We start from the raw sequence: 21,830 nt of genomic DNA, 5'->3' as shown, positions 1-21,830 counted from the left end.
GTTCAGGCACTGATTTGTAAAACCAGAATAAAGAGTCAGCTCTATTGTACGGGTTTTTTTAATGTGGACTGAAATGACTGTGCAATTTATGTACACAAACACATACTGATGAGAGAAATAATTACACTGTATATATGTCTGGTGCTCTAAGGGATCTAGTCCTGTTGAGATCTCTTCTCCTATTTTGCACTTTCCATGAAAAGAAGTACAAGAAGGAAACATCTCTTACAGTGAGAGACTTAAAAACTGTTGGCTCCCTAGACAGTGAGTACAGCAATACCGTGGGGTTGAAAGCCCAAGCTAGGTATGAGATGCAGATTTTTAATGAATGAGGATTTTTACAGTTTGCTTCCAAAGCTTATTTAAAGTCATGGTAGATTCTGCGTTGGATAAAATCCCAAATTTTTATGTTGGGACTGGATATCTCTGTAGGTCGAACACATCTGGGCTTAATGCCAGAATTGCTGAGAAACCACTGGTCAGTGCTGCAGAAGAGGTCAAGCTACAGTCCTACAGCGGTTTCTTCAGGTCTTAAAATCCATAGACCTATGAGAGCCCCTCGCTAAATGATAGTGCTGTAGGGAAAACAGTAGAGAGCTGTAGCAATTGTGTTCATCAGTGTTTTGAATGGGTTTGGGATTTTTTTTTTAATTAATCTTTTGCCTGCGTGGAAGGTCCACTTGAGCTGGCGCTGTAGGAACATCTGCGCTCAAGTTTGTCCGCTCGCATCCAGAGAGCTGTGGTTCTCATCCTTGACTGATCTCAAGTGCAAAAGTGGCTCACCAGATGTTTCCTGTAGCAACTAAACTGGTGGTTACATTTTGCAGTCCTGGAGGAAAGAGAAGATGGTGTCTGCAGTGTAATTCTCAGCTCCATCAGAGTTTATCTGTGGAGAGGATATCTTTGAGCTTTAATTTTGCTGTCTAGAGTAGAGATGACTTTACTATATATCGTGGGGTGTGCCATTTGGTTGACACGCGTGCCATTATTACAGAATCTGTAGAAATATCAGTGAATAAAATGGACGGTGTCATCTGTTGACCTCGGTGAAAATGGCATTAGTGATATTCTTGGCCAGTATTTACTGGGAAATAAACTAGTCATTACACTTTCTGATGAGATTATGCTTTGAATGTCACTTCTCTGACAGTCTGTCTCATGCCACGCAGAGATAAGATCTCAGGCAGAGATGACAGTCTAACTTCAGAAATATTTCCATTGATTTGACAGCCTGAATAATAGTTCTGTTAAAAGCCACAAAGACTGAAGCAATGACCTCTCGCTACGGGGTGATACTACGTTGATAAATACACTAATGAGAGATAAAGTAGGTAACTATATTCGAGTGTTTTATGTAACTTGTCAGTGGCAAGCAGAGGTACCGTTCGAAGGGAAACTAGATAGGGAGCTGAAATTACAGGCGGTCTTATCGAAGACAGAAGAGCAGCTTGCACTCTCGTGTGTTTTGAGACACCAGAGGGTTTGGCAGGGAGCTCAGTCCCTGGTGGCAGCAAGATCTGTTCAAGAGGGGTCAGATGGGAGCTGGGGAAAACGGGTAGTTCTTTTTTTCCATACATCCCTGGGCCAGTCGCCGAGCCCATCACTCAGGCTTTGCTGTTAGCATCACTTGAACAGGGTGTGTGTGAGCTGCTGTTGAAGGAACCGGTCCCAGCTGCGTGTTTCTACTGTCTCCTGCTCTTGGCACGTGTGAAAAGCTGGACCAGAGGCACAGTCGGGCCGAAAACCGTCCTGCAAAAAGGGAATGAAGGAGAGGGTAGGACCATTCCTTTCAGTCTGTGCTTAAATTGTGTTAAGCTGGACTGCAGCCTGGATCTCAGGGAAGATGGTCTTTGCTGGGGCAGTTAGAGCCCAGGCCAGGGTGCTGGGATATTTCACTTGCAGGTGCTGCCCGGACTGGTGGAAGGGGGAACCCAGAGACACAAATACAAAGTTAAGTGAGGGAGTGAACTTGCAGCACGTCCGCTGTTCTTCAAGAAACGTCCATCTGTGTATTCTTGTGTCCCTTTAATTGCAAGGTAAATTATCCTTCTTTCAGTGCGATTGCCCTGATGTCACAGAATCACAGAATCAATCAGATTGGAAGAGCCCTCTGGGATCATCGAGTCCAACCATTGCCCTGACACTACCATGTCAACTAGACCATGGCACTAAGTGCCATGTCCAGTCTTTTCTTAAACCCCTCCAGAGATGGTGACTCCACCACCTCCCTGGGCAGCCCCTTCCAATGTCTAATGACCCTTTCTGAGAAGAAATGCTTCCTAATGTCCAACCTGAACCTCCCCTGGCGAAGCTTGAGGCTGTGTCCTCTTGTCCTATCGCTAGTTGCCCGGGAGAAGAGGCCGACTCCCACTCCACTGCAACCTCCCTTCAGGTAGTTGTAGACTGCACTAAGGTCACCTCTGAGCTTCCTCTTCTCCAGGCTAAACACCCCCAGCTCCCTCAGCCGTTCCTCGTAGCACGTACCTGAATTACCTCACTGTGAGCATGTGTAATTCTGCCGTAAGAGCTGACCCGCGGTGAATTGTTACCCTGCAACGTGTTTGAGCCTCTCTGCTTTGAATCACTTCCACGCTTTGAAGCTTTAACTCTTATGTCGTGCTGTAAACTAAGCCTTTCCCAACCTGTAGTCTTTTGAGCAATGCTGGGTTTTTATCTGTTTGTGTCTGACATCCAACCCTATGAAAACACACCGAACCTGGCCGTCCTTCCGCTGCTCCGTACCTTGGGTCGTTTCAAACACTTCCCTGGCAGCTGCAAAGCTGATACGAAGCAGCAAAACTTCCACTGTGGATTATCAGGAACACTACTGAGGCATTGCTTAATGCATCTGATATCTAAGCCTGGATAACAGAAGCCGTACAGCCGAGCGAAAAAAAAAGATTGGCAGCTATTGCAGGCATTCAGATAGGGGCACCTTGGTGAAGAGTGAGGGGGAATGCGTTTACTTCCATTACACAGCCCAGGGCTGAGATGGATTCTCTCTCTGTCATTGTCCTAAGCACATTATCCCTGAAAGAAAGAGGGTTTCTCTGAATCTGCAATTTTTCTAGGCTTCAGTGTTATTGAAATGAAACCGCTTCAAGGATATCTACATTCTTTACCATCATATGGATTCTCATCTCATGTAAATTATTTGGCCACTTTTCATTTTAATCCTCCACTGTCATTTTCTACAAAAGAGATCATTTGGTTTCTTCATTGAAGGTGTTCAGCTGACAGCTGCCCTCTGTCTAGAAAGCAGTGTGCCTTTGCAGGATTTACTTGTGCCTGCTCTTTTTTTTTTTTTCCCTTTAAGTTCATATTGCTTTATATTTTTCATCTGCAGTTTTCAGGAACTTTTCAGGTTGTGAACAGGCTGTGGTTTGTAGCCATGAAGAGAAATTCAGACATCCTGCGTTCTTTCCCTGTCTCTTAGCAAGAGTGTACCTGATAGATAAGTACCAAAACTGGAGGCAGATTAATTAGTTGCCTGCTTGCAAGAAGAACCGTAGTCACAAAATTCACAGTGTGACACCTTCTAGATGAGCAAACCAAAGCAGTCAAGGATGAAGTAATGAATTTTCTGCCATGGCTTCCCTGTCTTGAAAACTCAGTTCTTCTTACCAACTTTTCAGAAATGTTGGGAGGTTTTAAATGTGCTTTGTGTCATGGTATGTCACCAACAAGTCCTGTTAAGACCTCAAAGTAAGTGATGGAAACGAAATGTGAATGTGTTAGTAGAGTGTGTATATGGAGAATTTGGAGGCTGAGGATGAAAATCAGCTCTTATGGTTGAGGATGTATGTTTTTGATTACCTGTAGCTATGAGACCTTTTCCTTGAAGACTGAAAACTCCTGAGCGTGATCTCTTCTCTGACAGAACCAGCTCACAGTCTCTATCAAAGCTTAAAAGCAGAATATGGTGATGGAGAATAATGTTATCAGAAGAAGTTGAGGAGAAGATACTGTTTTGGGGAGCACACGTTGAGGGTTGGACAAGTTTATAGGCAGCTTGAATGCATGCGAGAAGGAGGAGGCACGTCGTTCATGTGGATAAGGAATAAGCCAGCAGGTAGAAGGAGAGGCAGGCACTAAAATTACTGTGTCAACTACAGAAACCAAATTTAATGGCTAGTTCCCTTCCACCTTCCCTCTAGCACCTGCTTAGCTTTGTGATCTCCATGAAAAAGTCTTTCTTACCAGGAGAGCTGCCTGAAAGCTTCTCCAATTTTTGGTCGTCTTTCATAGAACAGAGTTTCAGGATGAAAAGAGTTTCACAGTTTCAAGCGGGAATCACTTTTCTTGTAGAAACTTTCAGACATTTACATTAAAAGATAAGAAGTTTGTGTTAGAATTTAAAGAAAACATTTCAGAATGATGAAAAATATGTTTTGATCCAATCAGGTAAAAATGCTTATAGCTTATTCAGTTGTAAAATGTGTAAAGATAAGAATTACTGTTTCAGCAGCGAGTTTTTTCTAAATCACGAAAATGATTGGACTGCACAAAGACTTCTTCATTTGCAAGAAGAGGTGTCTCATTCATTGTCTAGTTCTGCAAGTTAGCTCCATCATAGGGAGATTTCCTCTTACCCCTGACAGTTGTAAACTTGAGCCTGTTTTGTTTTGTTATTAAATTATCAGAAAATGTGAGCTTTTTTTAATTATTAGAAAATGTGAGCCAGCAAAAGCATATGGCAGTCAGTGGCTTGCTAAAAGGATGGTGTTTAGTTACATGCCAAGAGAAGGATCGCTAGTGGCTCTTGTGTTGTCTTGTCTTCATTAATTGGTGTCTCATTTTCTTGCATCGACTAAGAGTGGGCACTTCAAGTGTACACTGTTTCTTAATTTTACATCTTTTGTAGTTCACAGAATCACAGAATGTTCGGGATTGGAAGGGACCTCGAAAGATCATCTAGTCCAATCCCCCTGCTGGAGCAGGATTGCCTAGACCATATCACACAGGAACGCGTCCAGGCGGGTTTTGAATGTCTCCAAAGAAGGAGACTCCACAACCTCTCTGGGCAGCCTGTGCCAGTGTTCGGTCACCCTCACTGTAAAGAAGTTTTTCCTCATATTTATGTGGAACCTCCTGTGTTCCAGCTTGCACCCATTGCCCCTTGTCCTGTCAAGGGATGGCACTGAGAAGAGCCTGGCTCCATCCTCATGACACTTGCCCTTTACATATTTGTAAACATTAATGAGGTCACCCCTCAGTCTCCTCTTCTCCAAGCTAAAGAGACCCAGCTCCCTCAGCCTCTCCTCATAAGGGAGATGTTCCACCCCCTTAACCATCTTCGTGGCTCTGCGCTGGACTCTCTCTAGCAGTTCCCTGTCCTTCTTGAACTGAGGGGCCCAGAACTGGACACAATATTCCAGATGCGGCCTCACCAGGGCAGAGTAGAGGGGGAGGAGAACCTCTCTTGACCTGCTAACCACACCCCTTCTAATCCACCCCAGGATGCCATTGGCCGCCTTGGCCACAAGGGCACATTGGTGGCTCCTGGTCATCCTGCTGTCCACTAGGACCCCCAGGTCCCTTTCCCCTCCGCTGCTCTCCAACAGGTCTGTCCCCAACTTGTACTCATACATGGAGTTCCTTCGATAAAGTTAGGCATTGTCGAGCAGTTTTGTGACCACAGATGATCTAGATCCATAATATCGCAGGATATCAGGGTTTCACCTTCTGGTTTTAGTACATCACCGCGTAGATCCATCGAGTTAATATTTGTACGCATGGTGATGACCTGGATTACTGACTAGGACTCCAGGCCATATAAAATATTCATGTAAATAATAGTACAGCAGCTTTCAGCTGTGATGTCTTGATGTTCTGTTATCTCATCGCACTTAAAAGAGGGAAATAGTTCTTGGCCCTGGGCAGAGTGTGGAGGGCTCTTATTTTGTCGGTGGGAGAGCTGAGACGCTGTCATGAGGCAGTTGGACTGGGATCCCAAGCTTTTGCTTCCATCACTAACTACTAGAAAAAGCATTTTCTGGTCTGTTTTTCAAGCTCTCCTTTCTTAAAAAAAAAAACAACCCTTTGTATAGAACACGACCCCTTTGAACAGAAATTTGCAAGTTGAGATAGACACACCTGTCCCTTCAAAGGCTACAGTAACAGAAAGGATGATATGTCTGGAAGGGGAAAGAATATATTTTTTAAAATACCATCCCCAGAGCCTGGGGGTGCTGCTGAAAGCAGGGAGCGGGGGAAAGAACATCTCTTGCTCATAATTCAGGGAGCGTTCCTGCTGGTGTCGGTGCCAGAGTTGACAGTGCTACGTACTTGAAGCTTCCCAGAAAGCAAGTGGGACCTTAAGGTGGTGGAACATCTCCCTTATGAGGAGAGGCTGAGGGAGCTGGGTCTCTTCAGCTTGGAGAAGAGGAGACTGAGGGGTGACCTCATTAATGTTTATAAATATGTAAAGGGCAAGTGTCATGAGGATGGAGCCAGGCTCTTCCTAGTGACATCCATTGACAGGACGAGGGGCAACGGGTGCAAGTTGGAACACAGGAGGTTCCACATAAATATGAGGAAAACCAGGCTGCCTAGAGAGGTTGTGGAGTCTCCTTCCCTGGAGACATTCAAAACCCGCCTGGACGCGTTCCTGTGTGACATGATCTAGGTAATCCTGCTCCGGCAGGGGGATTGGACTAGATGATCTTTTGAGGTCCCTTCCAATCCCGAACATTCTGTGATTCTGTGATTCTGTGACCAGGTGCCCTCCTCTTCAGCTCTAATGGCAAAATCTCAGCTGTTTTTCAGAGCAGGTTCAAGCCTAATGGGAATTGCAGTTACGGTCAGTCTCTCCGGATTGACTTCGTAAGAGCAACTCAGAGGTCCAGGGAAGAAGTAGTGGATGTTTACGTGGAAATGTGATTGCCTCCAAAGCCCAAATCGGTAGTGTAGGCATAATCTCCCTTCATTTAGTGGAGATGGAGCTGCTGCTGTGGTTTCGTTTGCTCTCTGAGCTAGCAAATCAAGTGGAAGTACATTAACAGCGCAACTAGCTGTGCTAGTGTGTGATTTCTCTTAGTCAAAGAGTAGCAACTTTGAAACAGGACTCTGTGGGCACAGCTGCAACTGTAAATACCACTGGGAACAACAGGATGAAGAAGTAGGACCTACAATTCACACTGAATGTTCAAAATTTGTATTTACAGTGATTTAAAATAAATTGGAAGTGAAATAGTGAGAACCACATTAGTAGCACTTATTCAAAAGAAGGTTGGACAGACACAGTTGCTGTATGGAACAGAATCCAGGTTTCCATAGAAAGTAACTGTACTGGGTCCAACCCACTGGAGGAGAAATATGACAGTGGAAAATAATAATTGCTTAAATATGCCGAAATCTCCTGATCTACAATTAAAGGAAATATCTTATATTTTCAAATACAAAGCAGCTGTTCAGCAGCTGAACCTACTGCTGATCAAAGTTGATCAAAGAATTCTTAGGATTATGTGTTACAGACAATCTACAGGAAAAAAAAAGTAGTGGTCCCTGCTTGTGGCACGCTTATCAGAGTCCATTGAAGTAAACAGAAGTTTTTGTTGTTTTTAATGCAAATCTGATAAGCTCTGTAGAATGTAAATCAGTTCATTAAAATTTGTAAAGCACTTAAATGAAGTAAAAGAGAAAACAGTTCAACTTTTATAGGATGTTTACTGCATATAAAGTACAATAAAAACACAATTATTCAGGAAAAAAATACTGTTAAAATATGCTATACTCTATATGTTGTTCTGGGGAAGATTTAAAATCTTTAAATTGTGATTTAAAAAAAAAAGAACTAGTCTGACTCTAGAAATCTTACTGCATTACTGTGTAATTTTGTCTGTACAAGCTTCATACCCTGTCTAAAGTATGCAATATTTGGATGTGTTTGTGTCTAATATGTACACAAGTATGTATGTATGCATACTTTATATATACAAGATATAATAACCCAGGGATATATTAACCCAGGGATCAAAATAAATATTGAACAGCTCCTTCATTTGTAGGACGCTGCCTCAGCTGGGGGTATGTCAGGAAAAAAATAAGTAAATGGTAATAAACAAAGGCAGAGGCATGACCTGTGATGTCTTCTGACATGATGCTTCACTTGACACTCAACTCTGACATTCGTAGCATTGTCTGCTTTGTTGGGTCTCCCAGTACAATATTCCAAACGCCGAGGTGACACTGCAAATGCTGAGATAATTTTCATTTATCTGAGGTATTTGCTAAGTTTTATTCACTCTGTGTGGATATAAATGCTTGTACAGGTTTACATAAAATTGACTGCGTCTGTGTTACCTCTGTAAGAGTGATGCATAAACTAGCAGTTGACACCTTTTAGTGAAGCTGCTTTGGAGCCTTCATGCTCTGATTTCTGAAAACAACTTTTTTTTTCCCCTCCCCTTGCAGTTACTTCAATGAGAATCAATATCCAGACGAGGCAAAGAGAGAAGAAATTGCGAACGCCTGTAATGCGGTTATACAAAAGCCAGGTGAGGAGCTGATCGTGGTGTCCTTTCCAAAGGCAACTCCAATTAGATTTCAACATCTCCTGCTAAACTCAGCAAATCTCATTTTATGGCTGTTACTAACGAATGTAGTGCTCTAAACTAGTAGTCAACCAACCAACCAGGTTGGAAGAGACCTCTGGGATCATCGAGTCCAGCCGTTGCCCTGACACCACCCTGTCAACTAGACCATGGCACTAAGTGCCATGTCCAGCCTTTTCTTAAACCCCTCCAGAGATGGTGACTCCACCACCTCCTTGGGCAGCCCATTCCAATGTCTAATAACCCTTTCTAGTAGGTTTCTTCTTGAGCCTTCTATGGGCCGTGTTGTTCAGAGCTGCCATACTTGGATGAACATGACAGTCAGTGCCACTTTCAAACCTAAATGCCGGTGTCTGCAACTGAAATTCCCACCAGTTGAGGTGTGAAGTACAAGATGCACATCTGAACGTTTCATTTGTACAGCTTTGTAAATGGTGTTGCTAAGAAAATAAATGTCTGAAAGGGTTTCATTCTTTACGTTCAGTTATTTCAAGCAGTTGGTAGTGATCTGAAAATTTTATTACACACCAAGAAAGTGGGTTTTACTGGTTCCTTTTTACAGACGGGAAGTCTTAGGTTCACAGACTGAGGCTGGAGATCATACAGCAGGTCCTTGGAGGAGGAAGGAGCACAGCTTAACTGTCTTGCCATTTTCTTTACAGCTTCTAGACAGGCATCTCATATTAGAAGCTGTGTATTAATGGAGGACCTTGTATTTGGTACAACAAGTTGCATTTTCCCTGTTCCTGGAGAAGTCATACATGGGAGAGGAGCATGAATATTCAGTGTCGTATTAGTGGACGCACCTGCCTTTGCTTAGTTTTACTAAACAAACATTTACATAGTTTTTAGAACTCTTATTTTAGATAGATATAGATATTTTTTTATAACCAGAATACAAATGAATGCAAAAGAAAGCTAAGGCATGTGTCCTGAGCATTGTAACAGTCACAGGATAGCACAGAATCATAGAGCAATTCAGGCTGGAAGTGACCTCTGGAGATCATCTGGTCAAGCAGGACCAGCTTAGATGAGATTGCTCAGGGCTTTACCTTGTTCAGTTTTGAATATCTCCAAAACGGGAGGTTTTCCTGCCTCTGGGCCCCTGTTCCACAATGTTGAGCACTCATGGCAGAATACATTTTCCTAATACCTAGTCAAAATTTCCCTTGTTGCAACTTCTATGTGTTGCCTCTTGTCTTTTCATTGGGGAAGCTGAATGATCTAGTGGGTAGAGCACCGAAGAGGTTAGGATTTTATTCCTGGCTGTGCTGCTTGTTGGTTTGGCAACTTTGGGTAAACGCTGGGTAAAGAACTGGCTGGATGGCCGGGCTCAAAGAGTTATCATGAATGGAGTTAAATCCAGTGGGCGACCAGTCACCAGTGGTGTTCCCCAGGGCTCAGTGTTGGGGCCAGTTCTGTTCAACATCTTTATCAATGATCTGGATGAGGGGATCAAGTGCACCCTCAGTCAGGTCGCAGACGACGCCAAGTTGGGTGGGAGTGTTGATGTGCTGGAGGGCAGGAGGCTCTGCAGAGGGGTCTGGACAGGCTGGATCGATGGGCCGAGCCCAACTGTATGAGGTTCAACAAGGGCAAGTGTCGGGTCCTGCACTTGGGGTGCAACAACCCCACACACCTCTACAGGCTGGGGAAGAGTGGCTGGAAAGTGCCTGGTGGGAAAGGACCTGGGGGTGTTGGTCAATGGCAGCTGGATATGAGCCAGCAGTGTGCCCAGGTGGCCAAGAAGGCCACCAGCATCCTGGCTTGTATCAGCACTAGTGTGGCCAGCAGGACTAGGGCAGGGATCGTCCCCCTGTACTGGGCACTGGTGAGGCCACACCTCAAATACTGTGTTCAGTTTTGGGCCCCTCACGACAAGAAAGACCTTGAGGTGCTGGAGTGAGTCCAGAGAAGGGCAACGGAGCTGGTGAAGGGTCTGGAGCACAAGTGTGATGAGGAGCGGCTGAGGGACCTGGGGGTGTTTAGTCTGGAGAAAAGGAGGCTGAGGGGAGACCTTCTCGCTCTCTACAACAGCCTGAAAGGAGGTTGTAGCAAGGTGGGGTCGGTCTCTTCTCCCAGGTAACAAGTGATGGGACAAGAGGAAACGGCCTCAAGTTGTGCCAGGGGAGGTTTAGATTGGAGATCAGGGACAATTTCTTCACCAAACATTGGCACAGGCTGCCCAGGGCAGTGGTGGAGTCCCCATCCCTGGAGGGATTTAAAAGCCGTGTAGATGTGGTGCTGAGGGACGTGGGTTAGTGGTGGCCTTGGCAGTGCTGAGTTAACGGTTGGACTCGATGATCTTACAGGTCTTTTCCAACCAAAACAATTCTATGATTCTATGACTTGAACAAACTACTTAATCGCTGTGTCTCAGGATCAGTAAAATATTGTGAGTTGCAGTGATGCAAAGCATTACGAACCAGCATAGCTGTCTATTTCCAGATTTTTCTTTCTTTCTTTCACTCGTCTCATCTCTCTTTACTTATTTAAGTTTGCAGATTGCTGCAATTACATGAATGTTTTTTATGCAGCATAAACTAACTTACAGAAACAGTCTGGAGCTGGGGAATCTCCTCCCCGTGTAGCCTGCAGAGGACTGAGGATGCAGCTACATTGAACAGGGTCAAGGCCAGCTGAAGGGGTTTCCATGCTGTCCCTGCAGTGCTGAATCCCTCCAGTCATCTCTCTTTTTATGCTGGTGATCAGAAGGGATTGTCTCCTGTAGCTGGCTGGTGGTTGTTGGGATTTTATTTGCTGGTTTAAGCATAAAACTCCAGTGATCTGGTTTCCAACATCCCCCCCTTTGTTCTCCCAAAAGATCACAAGTGTCCTGGCACAACTGGGAGGGTGTGATTAGTGCTGTGGGAGCACGATAGCGGCTGGTGGTGGAGAGGAAAGTAAGCAGATTGGGGGGGGGACACAAAATTTCTTCATTCAGTTTGCTGTTGAAGAAAACATGTCATTGAACTGTCCCTCACGGCACATCGCAAGAGAACAAGCCCAAGGGTGTGCGATTTGTGGCAGGGCTGTGAATTGGAGTTTTTTGAATCTCAGTTTTGTGCTCCAACTAGAAAAGCAAACCCTCTATTCTCCCACGGCTCTGGATTTAGTTGATTGAAGCTGCAAAGAAATTCCTGTATTTCGGATTTTAAATAAAGAAGAAAGGCTACTTTGTTTTTTAGAGAGATGTTTGGCATTTGTTACCATAGCATCTGGGCACAGTACTCTCATTCACATAAAATTCACTTTATTATCAGTTATAATGACTTTTCAGTGCTGTCTGTAATTCAGGGGTTTATTACAGAATCACAGAATCAATGAGGTTGGAAGAGCCCTCTGGGATCATCGAGTCCAACCATTGCCCTGACACCACCCTGTCAACTAGACCATGGCACTAAGTGCCATGTCCAGTCTTTTCTTAAACCCCTCCAGAGATGGTGACTCCACCACCTCCCTGGGCATCTCGTTCCAATGTCTAATAACCCTTTCTGAGAAGAAATTCTTCCTAATGTCCAACCTGAACCTCCTTATTACATGTGTAAGGGTCTTTTGCCTACCTCTGGAACCCATCAAGTAACGATGCTCTATTTTTTTTTCACCCCTGTTACTTTCACAGGAAAAAAGTTATCAGATTTGGAGCGAGTTACCTCCCTTAAAGTGTACAATTGGTTTGCCAACAGAAGAAAGGAAATCAAGAGAAGAGCCAATATCGGTAATGTATCAGCGAGCCTGCTTCAAGGTTTAGTACATACACTTGCTCAGGAGAGAGGGAAATTACGTAAGATTCTATTAATGAAAATACTGGAGGTTCTGACATTCTTAATAGAAATGTGGAGCAATTTTAAAATTAGTCTCTTGCTGTTACAGATTTTTTTCTAAAATATGGGTAGGAATTTAATTTATGGAATTCCATCATCGGTGCAGGAAAAATGATGCCGTTATGGAGTTTTACTGGAAGATCAGTTTTAAAAACGAAAGAGAATTTTGTTGGCGGAAGGAGAATCATATTTCCCTACGCTCAGGCTCCTTTGGGTATCCAAAATAAAATCTGAAATAAAACCTCAAAATACCTGCAGTGGCAATAAGAGCAGTTGAGATGATTGCAAGTTCACAACCTTAGCGTGATGTTTAAATGAAAAGTGGCTGTTGTGAAGAGCTTTTATCTGGTTGTAAGTTTCTGTGTGTCTGTGTTCCACTGAAATGGGCTTGTTTTTTCAGCCAAAACCTGGGGGTGACTTTCTTACTGCCATCCCTGAGACCCCACAGGGATCTAAGAGTCCAGATGAGTTTTTTTCCATCTCAGATACAGGCACTAGGACCAAAGGCTCTGCAAGCCAACTGGTCACACCTGTGCTCCTTCTTGCCTTCCGAGGGGTTGCACAGTGACAAGTGGCTGGAACAAAGTAATAATTTTTCTTGATGATCAGGATAAAACAAAAGTCACTTCAGAGTTAGCCCTGCGGGTTCTTTTTGTGAGTAACTGATCGTAAGGAATTAGAAGTCACTCTGAACTTGTAAGAAGTAGACCTTCTAATGTGAATAAACATAAGGCATTCTAATGAGAATAAACTCACATTAGTGGCCAGGATTCAACAAAGCTCTGCAATGCATGCCAGATTTTATGCACTTAATTAGATACTATGCAGAATTATCTTTGCAATATGTAGACGAGCAGAGATCCACACCTGCCTCTTACAGTATTTTTGTAAATGTCAAATATTCTGCCCTTTTGCTGACTGCTTCTTTTTGCCTTATTTGTGATTAAGAAAAATTTCTTTTTACATTATTTAATATATTACTGGAGTTTAACCTAAATTCATTTTTTTAAAAATGAAACCTATCTGTCGAAGGGTGGGGGGAACAAAGCAAGGTTAGTCCAAGGAGGGTAGAGTTATAGCTGTATCTGTACTGTATGGGGAGGAAGGTTGGAGAGAGATTAAAAAGAACCAAAGGGAGCTTTAGATGCATGGATCCTACTGGAAGATGAAGATTTGTGTGTTTTTAAATCCCTTGAGTGCTTTAAAAAATTTCTCCATCTATTTTCAGACACTCCCCGCCCCCCTCAAGCCCTGCCAGTCCAAACTATGTGGGAAGATCTACAGGGAATGCCTTTGCCACTCCAGTGCATTAGAAATTAAGCTAATTTCTAATAGGACTGGCTGGAAAACAAGGATTCTTACTCGCAAACAAGTCTGTTAGTTGGCAGGGAAGGATTTCAGGCAAACCAGTATCTGTACTGCTGTGCTGCCTTCCCAAATACTGGAGAGTGAAGAGGAAGAGGCTAAGAACTAACTGTTCTTCCAGTTATTCTAACTTCTTGAAAAAAAAAAATAGTTACTTTTAATTACTCTAATGCATCAGATAAATTAGGGATCCATTTGCTTTTTTCGAAGAAGCAGCAATCCTGGAGAGCCATGGAATAGATGTACAGAGTCCGGGAGGTCATTCCAACAGTGACGACGTTGATGGCAATGACTACTCGGAGCAGGTAAGCACCATGGCTGAGCCACGTGGCCCAAAAAGGGAGAGTTCACGCGACACATGAGACCCTCTGCCTCTTGCAAATGAGATGTCTCTTGTTTTTGTTTTGTTTTTATGTAATTGTAATGGGGAAAGTGGAAGAGCACAGCTCCCCTGTTTGAATGTGTTGAGCAACCAGTATTCACCCTCATGGATTTATTGTCATACAACAGGACACTTGGCAAGTACGCAATGGGGAGGAGGAGGGAAGATGTTCAGAGGGAGGCAGAGAAGCAGAGAAGGTAGAAGAAGACAGGAGGATCTGCTCCAAACAAGCAAGTTACACCATTCACGCCACACGCAATGTATGAAAAAATGTTAGGAGAGTGTTAACTCACGCAGTGCACTGTGCATAACCTGCACTCTCCTTACCCCTGGTTCTAGTTGTCCACCCTCCAGAAAGGGTGTAGAGGGCTTTAACAGTTGCTGCTATATATCAGGGACCAACATGCTTCCCTGCAAAACTAGGCATGTGTGTTCCTCTGGCAACTATTATTTCTTTCTGCAAGAAATGTCTCCACTATAGCCCATGCTACAGCTACTGTGAGCTGCTTATCTGGCACCCAGACAAGTACAGCAGTAAGCCCCTGCCCAGGACACTTTGTAATCCCTTTTGTCAATGTTGCCCAGCAAGATGCTGAGCACCCTCCTTTAAGGTGCTGAGCTCCCTCTGTTTCTGTGGGAGTACCTTTCAGGAGCGTCTCAGGATCCATCCCTAAGACACTGACAGACAAAGGGTGAAGGGTGGGGGGGAAGGATTTGATTAAGTAAAGTTTGATGTTTATTTGGCCCCGTACCTGCTTCATATTGTTCTGCAACTATGTGCCACTATTTGGATTGTTTACATATTATCTGTCTTTTTTTTTTTTTCTTTTTGCATTTTAACTCTTGCCTATTCTCTATTTTTCTTGGTTATTTTTAACCCTTGACAGCAACTTCTTTTTTAAATTCTCTAGCAAAAGAATACCCCTTCCCGCACTCTGAGCCCTCACCTACCCTAAAGTTGGTGACCCTTCCTTCACACACCTTCCTGACAGGTATTGCATCCCCTTCCCAATTTTTCTTCAGGTGTCAGTGTTGGCCAAAACCCCTCAGGGCTGTGGGTGCTTTGGCACCAGTGGACTCAAACAGTTCACTTAACTTGGTTCTGGTTTTGATATGAGCTGTGTTCTGTGCTACACCCAACAGCTGGGGTGGGCACATCGCTTTTAATTGACTCGTTTGGGACAAATAGGTAGGTCTGCCTTTATAAAGGCTGCTGGTGGAGTGTAATAGCAACTGAGCGTGCTAGAATTGAGTCCCTGGCAGACTTGGCTGTGGCCCAGCACGACAGATATCTGGCAGAGGCATTCCCAGCCGCTCTGCTTCTGATGGGTATTAAGGCCCTTTTTATAGGTCATCACCAGCAGATTTGGTGGAACCAGCCTTGCTGGCTCGAGATGATGAGAGGCTGCTCTCCGACTGTTACAGAATATTTTGAAGCTGCTGCCGAGCACAGATATCTCCTTGTCAGTCAGAGACAGGACCTGAATACTGACATGAAGTGTTATGGAGACTCCCAAACTATGTTTTTCTTCTGTGTGTTATCCAAAATACTTTGAAAGGAGAAATAAATTGGTTATTAAAATGTAAAGATCTTTGTTTACAGTCCTTAAAAATGACATTTCTCAGTAATCTAGCTGGGCTCCTCTGCGAAGTATAATTAGGCATTAGCAGTGAAGCAGATTAAATGGCAAGCTCTCCTGGTGACCATTTAACATCCCTTAGCTGTTAAAACCATAAATTCTGTTTTCCACAGCGACACTTAAACTCTAGTAAACTTTAAAACACAAAGTTCATGCAAATACTAGTGAAGTGCCTAAAACTCCCGGTCAGGACTTTGTATTTCTTACCGTGGTAAAGATTGTGGAGAGGCCCTTAGAGTGTGTGCATATCGCAATATTTGCCTGATGTTTGTTGTAAATTAACACATTCCTTTAAATAACCGTAGGATTTTACCAAATCCTGGCTTTTTTGTCCCCCTCAGCATTTGCCACCTCTCATCTTAATTCAAAAATGCGTAATACACATTTTAAATTCTAAATTTCACAAGTTCATCGCTTAAAGGCTGTTGGGAGAGTGATAAATGTTTATCATTTCCTTTCTGTAAATAACAATTTTTAAAAATTACGAGATCATGGTGTGGTAACTATTACTACCCCATTTTAAAGAGGGGAAGACACCATGATTTTGCCCAAAGTTCCAGAAGCATTTATTTGATAGCTGGAATTAGAGTTTGGATATTGCTGGTTCTCCTTATTTATTGAAAACCAGGCCCTGTTTCTGATGTAGACTGAGAAACTTGCACAACTCACTGTAACATTTATGCAAGAATTGTCAGACTTTTAGGTCTGCTGTTGTATGGCCATTACACACCCGGAGAAGGCAGCCACTGAAATCATTGCACTGTTTTTCTTAACGCTCTGGGAGGTTTTCAGCATCTTTTTTCCTATATCTGTGTGATCTCAAGTGTCTTCACAGGATACTGGCTCAGACCAAGGGTTAGTCTAGGTTTGTATCCTGTTTCTGAGTGAGGTCAATAGTAGTATTTAAGGAAAAAGTATTTTTAAAGAACAGGGCAATTATAGAATGATTTTATTATAGTAGCTTCCAGCTTCTCAAAGTCAGTAGTTTTGAGAGGCTTCCTGAGCCAGGCACTGTGTCCGCTTTCATTTTTCATAGTTCCTGGTAGACTAATTTTCCCTGAACTTGTCTAAACCAACCCCCACACCGGCCTTTTAAAGCCATTTTTACTTTTGGCTGATCTAAAAATCAGTCAGTCCTACAACTGAACTGTGGTAAGTAAAGCAGTGCTTCCCGTTGCTGCTCTGGAATATATTATCATTCCAGTGAGTGCCCTTGCTTATTAGATCACAAGAAGCTACGAACAATTGTTCTCTATTTACTAATTACTTGTAATAAACATTTACCATATCAACCATCAGCCATTTCTTTTCCAAGCTGAAGAACCCAAGTCTATTTAGCCTCTCCTCGTAAGCAGACCACCCCAAGCCTCTCTTCCCCTGGGCTGCCATTCTCTCTACCTTTTCTAGTTCTATTGTGTCCTCTTTAAATGGGGTAACCAGACCCGTATACAGTATTCAAAATGTAGGGATAGCATGAATTTGTGCAGTGGATAATGCTTCCTGTCTTGGTTTGTTTTCCTGACATATGTTGTGTATCACTTCTGTCTTTATAATTTAATATTTTCCTCAGAATATCCCCCACCCTCAAATTTCTCTCTCGCAAATTGGATATGCCACTCCTTGCCCCGCTTACCTTTGTCTGCACAGTGAGGGAAATCGATCCTAAATCAATTCTGTAAATTCCTTTCACTTTCTACCCCTGTAACGAATGTGCAATTTGCTGCCCCTAGTCCATTACTTTACACACTAGTTGTATCCACTGGTTTTCTACTCACGGAGTAACAATGCTTCTCTCTTCTCCTTTCTGCGTGCACAGGATGACAGCACTAGCCATAGTGACCATCAAGACCCCATTTCATTAGCCGTGGAAATGGCAGCAGTAAACCACACCATCTTGGCATTGGCCCGGCAAGGAGCCAACGAGATCAAGACAGAGGCTCTAGACGACGACTGATACAAAGAAAGGGGAGGGTCAAAGCAAGAAGTAACTTAGTTTTAGACGTAGCACCTTAGCAGACTTTCCTCGGTCCTTAATATGTGTTCTTACAGTATAACTTTGCAGTTCCTTGTACGTCAGTTAGCTGTTAGGGTCTTGTTCTGTGAAGATGGCATGGTGCCCTCAGCCTTTGCATATACTCTCTCAGTATTAATTCCCAATAAATAATCAATCAACCAACCAACCTCCCTCTCCCAGCCCCAGTGGCTAGAAAAATCTTGCTGCTCTGTCTTAGCATTCAAAGTGCTTCCAGGTATTTTAGACAGCCCTCAATTACAAGTCTTAGGCTACACTTAAAATCTTGGATACCCTTAGAGATCGTGTTAAAAAAGTAGTCTGTACGCTTTTCCTTCTCTGAGACTGAAAGGATGCAAGCTGAGGTAGTGGCACAGGGTCGATGGACACCAGATCGGGAGTATCACAAGAGAGTAAAAAGAACACTAGCAACCCCACTTCAGCATGGGAATAAATGATTTCCAGCTGCAATAAGCCGTGCCTCACTGGTCATACAGTGACTTGATATACTTTTGGGTGCTGTGCTGAGAATGTCCATTGGAAACACATTCACATATTTCGGTTGATGTTCACATATTCAACACAGACATCCTCTACTCTCACAAGCTGCGTGGCTTAGTGGATAAGTCCTGCCTTCTGCCTCTGGGACCATGATTGAAGCCCAGCCTGGGATCATATGAAAAATGAGCTGAATGTCTAATGGACAACAGTCCACTTCTCAAAACCACTATTCATTGTTTGGCATGGCTAGCAGTGCCTGCTCAGAAGAGGTCTAGACTCTATTGATCTGTCATTAACAATTTCACCTTTTATTCTTCCTCTTGCCTTTTCTGTCCCCACCGTCCTCCCCTCCCCACTTTGCCACTTTCAAAAGCAATGTTTTCCAGGAAAGTATTAAGGTCATAAAATGGGTGAGTGGATTTTTACACATCTGTGTAACTAATGCCTATGTCCTGACTAGCCTGAAAGGTTGTTGGAGAACTTTTGCATCTGACCTTTGCTAGATAACCATCATAGCATAAATGTTCTCCTAATTATGAACTTTTTTTTGTTTCTTTGAAGGCAGGAGGATCTCTTACCTGAGAAATGGGGTGTGAATGTTTTGTGTTCTCTTTACTCTGTCCTTGTTAAGATGTGAGAAAGCTATACTGCTACGAGCAATTTAATTAATAATTGGAAGCCATACTGATAATGGATGTGGTAATATTTGTAAAGCAAACCTACTTTAAGTAGCAGAAACTAATGGAATTGTTTTCCTTGATCATATGTAGCACTTTTGTTACTTTTTTCTTAAAGATATTTATATTTGATAAGTCTTTTTTTTATCATTTGAGAATTCAAAATACCAAACAGCAAACTTGCATTACAGAGTCACCCTGCGATCACCTTGTCATCTAGTATCTAAATGATGAACTGTGTGTGCATCTAAGAAAATTACATCTGCTGGCATTGTGTGGAAATGATCTCCTGGCATCCTGATAAAATGATATGTTGCTGCCGGTAAGAGGAAACATTTCAATGGAAACAGCATGGGAAGTGTTAGAGACGGGCAGGACTGTGTTACATGAAGAATAAAAACTAAAAACCTATGTAAATTTTTGTATACAGATATATAAAAATTTGCATAGTGTTTCCACAACATTCCATTTTTATCTTCCCAGTTTATGTGGGAATAAGGGGAAACAGCTTGGTCTGAAGGATGGGTTTCCCTTTTCTCGCCTCCACTTCTAAAGGTGGAGGGAATGAAGGGAAGTTGCTCTTACTTGGCTTGTTCTCATCCCTTCCTCACACTTGACTATCAGGTAGCATTGTGAACTCCTAAACTGTGGCTCCTCAGCAGGTGTTTAGCCAGCCTAAACCCCTCCAAGGCGTAGGCTAACTAGTTCGTCTTTACATCTGTTAATCTTGTGAAAAAGTGTGGAGGAGATTTTGTGCTTTCAGAGGGCACAGAGCTGGCACCTCTTTGCCTCTCTAACTTTGAAGATACATAGGTAGGGCTTGGCCTCGTCTTTCATTTATGGATTTCATTGGAAAATTTATGTGCTTTCCTTGGATATAGATCACTGAAGCAGAATGAAGCCATCTTTTTTTTTCTGTTTTATTGCATTTCTTGAGTAGGCAAATTCATAAGTAGCATCAGGGCAGACTCAGGAAGGAAAGGAATTGGATCAGTGACCATTGCACCATTGCAGCTTTTTCCTTAATGTGTGTATGAATGTTTTGGTACTAAGGACTGAAAGGATGGGGAGAGCTTTTATTTCTATTTTTGCACAGCAGAATGATTGAGCAAACTATAGCCTTAGTGGAATTTTACCTACTTATTCATACTACAGTCACACACGAAGCTGACAAGCAACATCCACGATTTATAGTAAGGAGATTTTAATAATCGATGGCCTCTTTACGTTGGGATTGCCACCACCATTTGTTCTGGCTGTTTCATTTTAAAAAGAACAGATTCAAACTGTTGGACAACTGCAATTTTAAAAGAAATATTGCTTACTATACTATCTTAAAAAAAAAGAAGTCATTGTTTCAAGCATCGCCTTTTTAAAGCAATAGGGAAGAATAAAAATAGTACTAGAACTTCTGTATCCTGATTATAGGTTCACGTGATGCAGGATCAAAGTAACAGCACTAAAATTGTATGTCTGTGCCATCTAATGTAGAATAATCTGATCTTAATTCTGTTTGTCACTGTCAGGTAGCTGCTGGTCTCCTCACGCATCAGTATCCTATCTGAAGGTTAAACAGTTAAAGTCCTCGTGAACAACTGGAGATTGGCAGATCCTCCTTGTCTGTAAATACCGGCTTTCACCAGAGGAAAAAACAAATGACTTAACTGGAGAATCAGACACTTAGTTCCGTGGTATCAGTTTTTTGGGTTGTCCCTGTCTGTTTTGGCTTTTCTTTGACCATCGAGAGGTACGAGGAAAAGAGTAAGACTTCAGCTGTTAGCAGGATGCTCACGGCAGTCTGTTCCCTTTATTCGGAAAGTTCATAGTGAAAAATTTGCAGTTGGCTAATAACTTTCTGATTTGACATGAATTGGCTAAAATGGAACAGATGCTGGTGTGATAATGTCAGGAGGAGTGTACGTGATCTAGAGTAAGTGAAAGAATTGGTGGAGTGTCCTGGAATTTAGCTTTTGTTCTAGGGTTTTTTCCGCAATATGGGTGTCGTCTTCGTCTTTCTGTTTCTGGATTTTCTTGAAAATTAAGCATCGTTTTTGTAGCATTGCAATTCCGTTGCGATTTGTTGTAGCCAAGCTGGAATTACTGCAGTTTGTTCTCACGTGGGTTCCCTTGAAGTGGATCTGGTGGCAGACTAGATCTACCTTTTCGTTCCATGAATAGAGAAGAAATTATTTAAGGTGTTTCTCTTCTGTGATGGGCACAGATGGCTTTTAACTTTGTCGAGTAAGTTCTGGCTGTTATGTTGTCGCTCATAAAGTCCTTATACTTGAGTTGTTGTCTCTTACCATCTTAAAACAACAATTTCTACCTCCACTTCCTTTATGGATTGATTTGTTTTGTTTTGTTTTGGATTTTTTTTTAGTTCCCCCACCTTTTTCCTGAAGTACAAGATCCCAGTCATTTGCAAAACCATTATGAGTTGACAAATATAAGTCAACGTAGCAATGAGCAGGCGTGTTACCCGTGGATGCCCTAGCATTATAGAGACATCATCTAAATACTCAATAAACTTACTTATAGTGTAATCCCATTACTCATATGTTGGATGTGAACAAGTTGGTTGTGAGTCAGCACCCTTGCAGCAATTAAGGAATCTCATTAGGAAGAGCCTTCAGCAGGTCAAGGAAAGCAATTAGTCCCCTCTGTTCATCACTTGTGGGACCATGTCTGGAGTACTGTGTGCAGTGTTGGGCAGGAGTGAGTCCATCGTAGGGCTGCTGAGATGAGAGGGTTGGAGCACATGTCATGTGGTGAGAGATTGCAAGAGCTGGGTTTGTTCGGGCTGGCTCTGGGGGCATCCTCTGTCTTGTTCTTCAGCTATCTTAATGGGTGGGTTTGGAGAAGATGCAGGCAGACT

The 21,830-nt window shown here is 42.9% G+C and overlaps 1 protein-coding gene across 15 annotated transcripts in view; it reads left to right on the top strand.

The window, feature by feature from the left end:
* The window catches only part of HMBOX1 (homeobox containing 1), a 123,721-nt gene extending 103,130 nt beyond the window's left edge, over positions 1 to 20,591 (top strand). For 3 of the 15 annotated variants that reach the window (XM_068399166.1, XM_068399174.1, XM_068399211.1), the window contains exons 7-11: positions 8,416 to 8,498; positions 12,178 to 12,273; positions 13,955 to 14,049; positions 14,255 to 14,386; positions 17,583 to 20,591. In XM_068399166.1, the coding sequence (XP_068255267.1) occupies positions 8,416 to 8,498; positions 12,178 to 12,273; positions 13,955 to 14,049; positions 14,255 to 14,386; positions 17,583 to 17,720 (544 nt within the window). In that variant the 3' untranslated portion in view covers positions 17,721 to 20,591. Of the gene's footprint in view, positions 1 to 8,415; positions 8,499 to 12,177; positions 12,274 to 13,954; positions 14,050 to 14,254; positions 14,387 to 15,037; positions 15,119 to 17,582 lie in introns of all 15 variants that reach the window. The other 12 variants (XM_068399276.1, XM_068399241.1, XM_068399233.1 and 9 more) reach the window with 12 other exon arrangements.
* Positions 20,592 to 21,830: the final 1,239 nt, after the last annotated feature.

This window comes from Nyctibius grandis, chromosome 1, assembly GCF_013368605.1.
Source record: "Nyctibius grandis isolate bNycGra1 chromosome 1, bNycGra1.pri, whole genome shotgun sequence".
Taxonomy (NCBI): Eukaryota; Metazoa; Chordata; class Aves; order Nyctibiiformes; family Nyctibiidae; genus Nyctibius; species Nyctibius grandis.
The sequence above is the reverse complement of the archived record's forward strand: the minus strand, read 5'-3'. Positions and strand labels throughout refer to the sequence as shown.